We start from the raw sequence: 10144 nt of genomic DNA, 5'->3' as shown, positions 1-10144 counted from the left end.
CGCTTTATTGGACTATTGAAAAATAACAGCCATTCACTTCCATTATAATGCTTGGAAGAGCCAGGACATTTTTAATTAGAACTCCAATTGGATTCGTCTGAAAGAAGAAAGTCATATGCACCTAGGATGCCTTGAGGGTGAGTAAATCATGGACTAATTTAAATTAAGTGAACTATCCCTTTAACACCCTTATTTTCCTGCTTATTTCTGTGAAGCTGCTTTAAAACAATATAAAGTATGTATAAAGCACTGTAGAAATAAATCACCTGAGCTTTCAGACTCTAGTTTAGGTTTGGACCCCATTGATTTTCATTATATGGACAAAAACACTGAATTCATGAAATTAATACAGAATGATCATGGAGAGATTAGTCACTCATTATCATAAACTTTAGGGTATAAAAACACAAACATATTTCAGAGATGAGAAACACATCAGATTTATTCACACGTGGAAGCGGCTCAGATCAGATATGAACCTCAGTCGGCATCAGGAGACGCCACTCAGTCTGTGTCACGTCCATGTGACCCGACCAGCCACCAATCACGGCCCATCTGAGGTCAGAGGTCAAACAGTCACCGCTGCAGCAAACTCTGACACGCATAACGTTTAAAAACGGAGCAAACAGGAAGTAGTCCAGCCCTCCCTCCGCAGGGCACAGGAAGAAACAAACCTTAGAAGCACAACGCTACAAAACCATGTGTGTTTGTGTTAAATCAGAAGATCACATGACGATTCCGATGCCGGCCGGCCCGCTTCCTGAGACTCACTTCCTGTTGGAGGCGGGGCCTTTATGGAACAGGTAAATCGACCGCTGAAGTCCTGCATGAGAAACCAAAACAGAATCAAAGTGTGATCATTTTATAAATCCAGATCAGTGCGAGTGTATATACACACTATATTGCCAAAAGTATTGGCACCCCTTCAAATGAACAAAAAAATGTGTAAACTGTAATGAAGCAGAGATCAGGGAGCTGCCCACTCTCCGCGCTGAAGCGGAGATCGTCGCCAGCTTTAGTGAAACGGCACGCGTCACATTACCCATCACATCGTAATGTCACGTGTCTTTACGGGATGTGTGTGAACGCACACACATATTCTGGAAAATCACTGGCAGTGTGAATGAACCAAAATCAAGCGATCCCGGGACAAATCACGGAACACTTTATCCGTGTATTCTCCGGAATCTCTGTGTGAAAGGGGCTATGGATTATTTTAACAAAGTCCTTGCTATGTTTCTGTGTCTTGATCGTGGTAGGATCCTTGCTGTCTATGGAGGGTCAGAGAGCTCTTAGATTTCATTAAAAATATGTTAATTTGGGTTTGGAACGACATGAGGGCGAGTAATTAATGACGGTTTAGTTTTTGGGTGAATTATCCCTTTAAACGCTGATTCGAGAGTTGCAGCTTCAGCTCAGTTTACGCTCATTTCCTCAGAATCGGTTCAGAACAAAAGCCCATGATTCACATATGAACACTACAAATACAGGTGCATCTCAATGAATCAGAATGTCGTGAAAAAGTTCATTTATTTCAGTAATTCAACTCAAATTGTGAAACTCGTGTATTAAATAAATTCAATGCACACAGACTGGAGTAGTTTAAGTCTTTGGTTCTTTTAATTGTGATGATTTTGGCTCACATTTAACAAAAACCCACCAATTCACTCTCAACAAATTAAATACTTCATAAGTTTTTAGTGAACATAAGTTTATGTTCATTTACTGTATATGTACTCAATACTTGGTAGGGGCTCCTTTTGCTTGAATTACTCTTGATGCCTTGACCCCAGCCTCAGTCCATTCCTTGTGAAGTTCACCCAAATTCTTGAATGGATTTTGCTTGACAATCCTCATAAGGCTGCGGTTCTCTCGGTTGGTTGTGCATCTTTTTCTTCCACACTTTTTCCTTCCACTCAACTTTCTGTTAACATGCTTGGATACAGCACTCTGTGAACAGCCAGCTTCTTTGGTAATGAATGTTTGTGGCTTACCCTCCTTGTGAAGGGTGTCAATGATTGTCTTCTGGACAACTGTCAGATCAGCAGTCTTCCCCATGATTGTGTAGCCTAGAGAACCAAACTGAGAGACCATTCTGAAGGCTCAGGAAACCTTTGCAGGTGTTTTGAGTTGATTAGCTGATTGGCATGTCACCATATTCCAGAGATGGAAACTCAGTCGCACTTAAGTCGCATAAATAAAGACTTGAGACTTGACTTGGACTCGTGAGACTGCGTGAAAAACGCGAGTCATTTGGTATAAGTTTATATGAATGTATCTCTGAGGGGACCTGGCTGTCTTTAGAAAAGTTTAGATGGTATTTTCTTCTGGTCTTGCCTCTGTATAATGCATATTACAGTAGTGTTCATAACCGCAGCGCTGCTTTGTTTACAGCAGCAACCAAGGAAACGATGTTTAATTGCTGTTCAAGCGCCACCTGCTGGCAGACAGTGAATCTGCATTAATTCAGCCGTCTGCTGTTTTGTTTTGTGCAGATGTTTTATGTAGAATATTTTCACAAAACTAAAGTCAGACCATTTTGTTTTTGCTTCAAATTACGAAATTATACAACCCAATTTAGATTAAAAACTGCTCGTGCTGGGTGTATGCAGCCTCTGTGTTTGGATTGTGTTGTGTTTAAAATACAGCGGTTGCTTCTAATTTTAAACTGAAAAAGAGCACAGACAAAGCCTTATTTTGTTTATATGGGATTTCTTTCAGTTGTGTTATTTATTTGATTGATTGGGGTTCGTTTTAAAATTTCAATTTAGTTTTGTTGTTTGACATTTCAATTTTACAAAGAAATGTGCAGCATTTTGTCTGACAATAAATTGACACCTTTTCATTTCTAATTTGTCTTAAATTTTGTTAAAGTTTTTTCTGAGAAAATCATATTGTGAAATCAGTATTTCAAAACGGATTTAGCCTCAATTACTGGCTGAAAGAACTGTTGCTAATAAATAGAACAAAGACTTGAGATGTGACTTGGACCTCAGAGACTTGTGAACATGTCACCATACTCTAATTAGTTGAGAGTGAATTGGTGGGTTTTTGTTAAATGTGAGCCAAAATCATCACAATTAAAAGAACCAAAGACTTAAACTACTTCAGTCTGTGTGCATTGAATTTATTTAATACACGAGTTTCACAATTTGACTTGAATTACTGAAATAAATGAACTTTTCCACGACATTCTGATTTATTGAGATGCACCTGTCAAGCTGAATTACAGAAAGTTCACTTTCAACTAGAGCTGCTTTATAGCGGAAACTGAATATGTAATTATAAGTGAAATCACTGATTCCCAAACGAAGAATTTTACAACAGTGTGACGGTTTTTGCTGTTTATTACTCTGCAGCTGCTTTGAAAGTCTGTATGGTGTAAAGAGCTTCAGAAATAAACTAGACTCGAGGGTGTTTCTGTGGTCACTGACTCTGGACGGTGTCTCGGAGTGTGTGTGTGTGTGTGTGTGTGTGTGTGTGTGTACCGTTGTGAGGCGTCCCGATCAGCTCGTAGCTGCTGAAGCCCACCTCAGACGTCAGGAAAGAGCTGAACTGATCCGGCTTCAGTCTGATGCTCCTGTAGTTCCTGTACATCACCTCCTGCACACACACACACACACACAGGTCACATCACGTCTGTCGAATGAGCTGCTGTTACACATCAGGGTCAAAGGTCACTGAAGAACACACAAGCACATGTATAAAATATAGCATATATGTACTAGAGCAGGGCTCCTCAAATCTTTCCCTGGAGGGCCAATCTGCTGCAGTTTAGCTCCAACCCTGATCAAACTCATACCGGTGATCTTCTGATGATCCTGAAGACTCTGAGCAGCACGCTCCGGTGTGTTTGATTCGGGTTAGAGCTCTGCAGGAGTGGGCCAGATCTGAGGATGCCTGCACTAGACTGACCCTGCGTCCCAATGTTCATACTGTCCGTCCTAAATAGTATGCGAGACTGCGATAAGTGTGTCCCAAAGCACAGTATGTTGAAAACAGTATGCCAAAAGTCCCCGGATGGTCTACTATTTCAGGTCGCTTTTTGAAGTGTGGATCCGTGCACGCTCTAATGGCTAAAACTGCCCACAATCCATTGCACCTTGGCGAAGGATTCTGTCCAGAACTACAAACACGAATAAAATGCGTTAGAACTACAAACGTAGCGGATGCGCGGTCGACCGTTGGGTAGAGGTTTACAGAAAGGGGTTCGAGTTACTAATAATCAACATTTAACCTGGCAAAAACTATTTATTTATTGTTATCCGTGTTATATTTCATTTGCAACAGCAATGTGAACTTTTATAAACATCCATTTGGTCGTTAACTTTTAAATGCATCATTATGCAGAAATGTGGAGGATGTTAGCTGTGACCAGATGATTGACAGGTTTACAGTGACAGGGAGCGTGTAACAGATGCGACAGAGCGGTCCGTTAAACACGCAGTTGTGTGACGTGATAGTATGTCCCAAAGCTTGCCTACTCTTCTGCTGCACACTCAAAAGTGTGTACTTCACCAAAAGAGATCATACTTCAAGGGCGTAGTATAAGTATGCACATAGGGACGCAGCATGAGTAACACATCACTGCATGCAAATGCACAGAATGATCTGGCCAATCAAAACACATGGACTTAAAATTTCATATATAATAAAACTAGAACAATTGACAGTGTTTTATCCAGTAAAAGCTGGTTTAGTGTAATTGTTCAGCGGCTGCTTCTCGTCTCAAATCTCGACTGGTTTTGATCAAGTAAGCGTCAGAATAACTGCAGTCATGTCTCCAGATGAACTCTTACTGGACTGAAGCAGCTCAGCTTTAATCATTTTCTAGAAACATCAGCGCGTCTCAAATCTGATCATCAGGATCTTCTGAGGAGCTTTACTTTCACTGTTCCTCAGCGGAGGAATGATCTTCATCTCACATCTTCTGAGGAGCGTTATTCCTTCATCTCTCCATCAGCATTGCATTATATGTTTGGATCATTTACATCTCATCTTACTGAGATATATTATTGGAGATATAGAGCGACCGCTGATATTTAGATCATTTAATGTCAGTATTTTGTTGTACTGTTATAAACATCTTATTGATTTACATCAAAAGCATCAGAATCTCATCATAGAAATATCAGCATCTGCTGCAAATTCATATTTATAAAAAAAAAAAAAAGCTATTTTTTCCTCCGTATTCTCACTATATCAAACTCTTTCAGCTGTCTGCCTCTTGCAGTGGCTGTAGGAGCTCCGGTGTGTGTGTGTGTGTGTGTGTGTGTGTGTGTGTGTGTGTGAGTGTGTGTGTGTGTGTGTGTGTGTGTGTGTGTGTGTGTGTGTGTGTGTGTGCGTGTGTGTGTGTGTGTGTGTGTGTGTGTGTTAGTGTTACCGTGAGTCTCTTGCGGCGGCTGTAGGAGCTCCAGGGCTGGGGTTCGAGGATCAGCACTCCTCCAGGTAACAGGTGTCTGTAGATGCGGTGAAACAGTCTCTGGATTCCAGCGTCACCGTAGTTCAGATGAACCCACTTGGTCAAACTCAGACACAGAATGACATCGTACTCGGCACACTGGGACATCACCGCCTCGTCACTGTCCGGCACATAGTCACCCTGAACACACACACACACACACACATTCGTTTTTGTGAAAAGTGGGGACTCTCCATAGGCGTAATGGTTGTTATACTGTACTTACTGTATATGCTATTGTCCTACACCAACCCTACACCTAAACCTACCCCTTACAGGAGACTACGGGCATTTTTACAATTTCAAAAAACCTTTGTTTACTTTATTTTTAAACTGGTTTTACAAATGAGGACGTCCCCAAAGGGAGGTTTTTGGAGATTTTGTCAGGTTTAGCTCACTTTTGGGTACAAATTTGTCCCCAAAATATGGTTAAGTAGGTACACACACACACACACACACACACTCACACACACACACACACGTTACCTTCAGGAAGTAGACGTTGGAGGGGAACAGGCCGGGGGTGTGAGGCATTATGGGAGGAGCGGCGATGGGTCCACGGCAGCGCATGAAGGACACAGGAAACCTGCGTAACGCCTGACCCCGCTCCAGCTCCAGGCCCATCAGAGGCGCCAACCCCATCTGACCTCTGACCTCTGACCCCTCACCCGGCGGCCCGCTGCTTGACCCGGGCATCTCAGACAGGAAGTAGCGCAGGTTCTGGCGGGCAATGCGCACCAGCGCTCCGTCGATGTCGACGCCCAGCACGCGCTCGGGGCTCCAGTGCCCGGCGATAGTGAGGGTCACATGACCCGTACTGCAGCCCACATCCAGGACCTTCTTCCCGCGGAACCACTCGGGTCTAAACACGGCCAAGCGCGGGTCTGTGCTCGGCGACGGTGTGCGGTAACCGTAGTAACGGCTGTAGCTTCCGTACTGGAACGTGCGGGGTGTCTTGTGCAGGGTTTTCTCCACCCCTGGAGGCGGAGCTCCGCAGACTCCGCCCACAACAGGAGTGTGGAACGCCTGGCTGTGCGCGACTGTCTGTTTAGTCGGTGTGATGGACAGGCGGTCCGAACGGCTGTTGGTTCGTCTGCGCTTCCTGTGTTTGGACGGCTGCGCCTGGGGGGCGGAGCTTAACGAGGAGGGGTGTGACCGTCGCCGTGGGAGAAGGGGCGGCACCACTTCGTCACGGCAGTTGATTGACGTGTTGAGTTCGTAAGAACGCGGTGATGCCTCTACAGGCTTGTCCGAACTAACGGACACGCCCGACCCGTCGTTGACCTTTGACCTCTCGCCATCCGAAGGCTCAGCGGTCACTCCCGGATGGTGTCGGTTGCGATGTCGGCGCCGGCTCTTTAAAGGCGACACCAAGACGCCCGCCGCTGAGTCTCCGCCGCGTCCGCTCAGATTCAGAGGGTCAGTGATGTCTTTAGGAATCAGGATCTCCACCGGGTCTCTGCTTTTCCTGGGAAGCGGCGAGGATTTGGGCGTCTGGGCGTTAAGCACCTTACTGACCTCCTCGTCCAATAGACTGTTGAGATTCAGCGGGTCGAAGATGTTCCCGCCCAGCAGGAAGTTGGAGGGCAGAACCGGGTCGCATTCGGAGTTTGCGCGGCGTCTGCGTTTACTGAGACTCGGGTGTTTGAAGCCTACGCTCACGGTGTAGCGCCGCTTGCTCAGTTTCTGCGTCTGCAGGCCATTTTTGATCGGCTCGGTGTGTAGAGTCGCCGCGTCGCTGTCCTGAGGGGTCACGTGATTGCCGGCGAGTTCGGTTAGCACCATGTTAGCGCTCACCTCATCCTGGACGGCGACGGGCGGAGGACGGGTGTGCAAACTCGCCCCGCCGGCGGCCGGAAGCTCACTCTGAACGGACATCACGGCGCACATCCATCAGCCTCTAATAACACGACTGCAGGAAAACGCGACAGAATCAATTACACAAGGTACACAATTACAGACATTTCAGATCTACACTAGACAAAAATTCTAAAATACATTCTGGTGACACATTTTTAAATATATCAGTTAAACACACCTCTGAATAAAACCGCTGTCTATTCACATTAAAAACAGTACAATCCAATAAAATATGTTTCATGGTCATTTTAACTCTTCATACTTACTTGACTAGTCAGTGTAGCTTTTGTTGCATTAATGTGCTTGTGACCCATGTGTCACTCAAATCAACGCCACGCCCCGCTAATTTTAATAACCACACCCCCTAGGAGGATCCACCGCACTGCTCATGAATAATGCAGACACTCCCTCCCGCCCCTATCCGACACAAACACACACGTACGTTACCTCACACACACACACACACACACACACACACTACTAAGCGCGATCGTTTCTCCGCCTTTCTCGCGCTGTGAGTAAATACGCGCGCAAAACTCACACAAAAATACCTCACACGGCACACTATATAAAGCGCTCACTGAGCCGCATACAAACCTGTACTGAGCTACTGTAAATATGAGATGTACTCTTAGATAGTGACGATTAAAAACAGATTTTGCCCTCTCGATTATTCACAAGTGCGTGAGCTCGCGCTGCTCCATCTCGCGCTGTGGCACAGCAGACCCGCGCGCTTATATACGCCAGCGCGGACCGAGACTGACGGACAGCCGCGCCCGCCAATCAGAAAGCAGGATATACGCTAAGGCCCCCTGAACGACCAATGGCGAAGCTCAGAACGAAGGCATGTGCTCTCGGTCACCGCCCCTCCTCGCTGAATAGGTATCCAGCGGACTGCCTGCGCTGACCCGACACAAACTAATCACTATCATCGATATCTACAAATATAACCCGCTGAAGACAAAAACGACCTTTTATGTTTAATTAGAATTTATATCTGTGGGAAATCCCATCGTGCTGCTTCAGCGAGCAGTCAGGAACTTGACACAGACGCCCGTCGCATGTGTAAACAAGCCCTGACTGAGTTCCTCAGCGCTAAACCGACGCTTATAACAGCGACTAGCGACTGAATAACGATGAAAACACACGTTATGTGACGGTGACATTGTGCAATGTGAGAATTTAACGCAGACGGCGAGTTTTAAAGAGACCCTCCCTCATTTCTGCAGGAGAAGGCGGAATTCTGGGAAATGGAGTCCAACCTGTTGCAAAACTTTTTTTCTTTTTTTTTCTTTTTCCACAGAAGGATCCAGAAGAAATGTGATCTTGATCCAAGGTTCAGTCAGGAGCAAAACAATATATAGTTCCCCATCACACCGTTTCAGTTGTGCTGTATTTAGAGAGGAAGAAAACGGAGGCTAACGGTACTTTCGGTACTAGGCTAGCAATGTTGCAGAGAAGGCCAGTATTTTAATTAAATGTATTTGAAATACGTATTTAATTACCAAATACGTATTTTGTAATTTGAATTTTGCTGGACAAAAAAAAAAAAAAAAAAAATCAAAAGTAATGTGTAATTAAATACTTTGAGAGGCAGTATTTTGTATTTGAAATACTCAAAATACTTAATCAACTAGTTCATTTTATTCTCAGATAATACAATATCGGTCTCTACAAAAAACACAACACTGTTTACAGGCCTACATGCATTTATTTAACACACCAAGCTTCTTATTAACATTTCCTTGCATTAACACACCTGTACACACAAATACCATATCATTTTTATTTTGTTGTGTTCTTTCAAAAAAAAAAAAAAATTTTATATATGAATTATTTCTTATTTACTTATTCAGTTTTAATGATCTGTGTCTTGTCACTGTTGTTCAGTTTGTGCCGTGGAAGCCTCGCCATAACAGACTGCTGGTGTGATAAACACACCTGCGTTAATAGTGCTGCTATACTATCAGACCTGGCTGCAGGTGAATCATACTGGATTCACACCCATAAAACAAATCTGTTGTTACTCACCCTCCTGTCATTCCACTCCTGTAAGATCTTCGTTTATCTTTAGAACATAAATTAAGATATCTTTGATGAAATCCGAGAGCTACAGTCATTCAAGATCCAGAACGGCAGGAAAGACATCAACTAATCCATGTCATTATATCATTAAATAATACATTTTATTAAGTGCAAACAAAGCACTCACGTTGCTTAATAAACTTGAGGTTAAACCACAGAAGTCAGTTTAACGATGTCTATAGCGTTCTGGGCTGGGAATGTGTCAGCTGTGTTGCAGCTGAAGAGAAAGCTCTCGGATTTCATCAGAAACATCTCCGTTTGTGTTCGGTGGGACACGACAAGGGTGAGCAATTAATGACAGAATTAATAACCCTTTAATTCATCCATGGTTCCAACTGGAATAAAATGAGAGAAGCTGTTTTGGTGCTCAGTCTGTGTGTATACTATCAGACAGAAGAAACAGCGGCTGCTAGCTGTCAGTCACGTTCGCTGCTTGTTTAGACAAACTGAAATTTTTCAAATTAAAATAATTATTATTGACAATGTCTGAACAGCATGTAACGATTGAATTGTTTATGAATTTTTAATCTCATAATTATGATTTAATAGGCTGTTATGACTTACCAAAAGCTTGATTTTTTTTTCTTACATCCCTGCTGAAAAGAACAATAGACACCATCACAAAACTAGTAATGGTTTCACTGGATCTAATGGGGCTTGTGTTGGTTTACTGGAGACTGTAACGGAGCCTGTGGGTCTCTGCTGGGAATTGGTCTCCTTCTATTAAAACCAATAAAT

The 10144-nt window shown here is 43.8% G+C and overlaps 1 protein-coding gene across 4 annotated transcripts; it reads right to left on the bottom strand.

The window, feature by feature from the left end:
- Positions 1–424: 424 nt before the first annotated feature.
- mepceb (methylphosphate capping enzyme b) lies at positions 425–8458 on the bottom strand. Of its 4 annotated transcripts, none has more exons than XR_009268914.1 (6): positions 7588–8448; positions 5948–7373; positions 5384–5602; positions 3489–3603; positions 675–823; positions 425–555 (listed from the first exon to the last, which is right to left on the bottom strand). XR_009268914.1 is itself a non-coding variant. In XM_058764192.1 (6 exons), the coding sequence occupies exons 3-6, from the start codon at positions 7349–7351 to the stop codon at positions 768–770; spliced, it is 1794 nt and encodes a 597-aa protein (XP_058620175.1). In that variant the 5' UTR covers positions 7352–7373; positions 7588–7738; positions 7919–8447; the 3' UTR covers positions 425–767. The 4 variants fall into 4 exon arrangements, 3 of the variants coding, with proteins under 3 accessions (XP_058620175.1, XP_058620176.1, XP_058620174.1); XM_058764192.1 differs by having other exon boundaries at positions 425–823; positions 7588–7738; positions 7919–8447; XM_058764193.1 differs by having other exon boundaries at positions 425–823; positions 7919–8458.
- Positions 8459–10144: the final 1686 nt, after the last annotated feature.

This window comes from Onychostoma macrolepis, chromosome 23, assembly GCF_012432095.1.
Source record: "Onychostoma macrolepis isolate SWU-2019 chromosome 23, ASM1243209v1, whole genome shotgun sequence".
In the NCBI taxonomy this organism is placed as follows: domain Eukaryota; kingdom Metazoa; phylum Chordata; class Actinopteri; order Cypriniformes; family Cyprinidae; genus Onychostoma; species Onychostoma macrolepis.
Note: the sequence above shows the minus strand (reverse complement) of the source record. Positions and strands in the feature narration are given on the sequence as shown.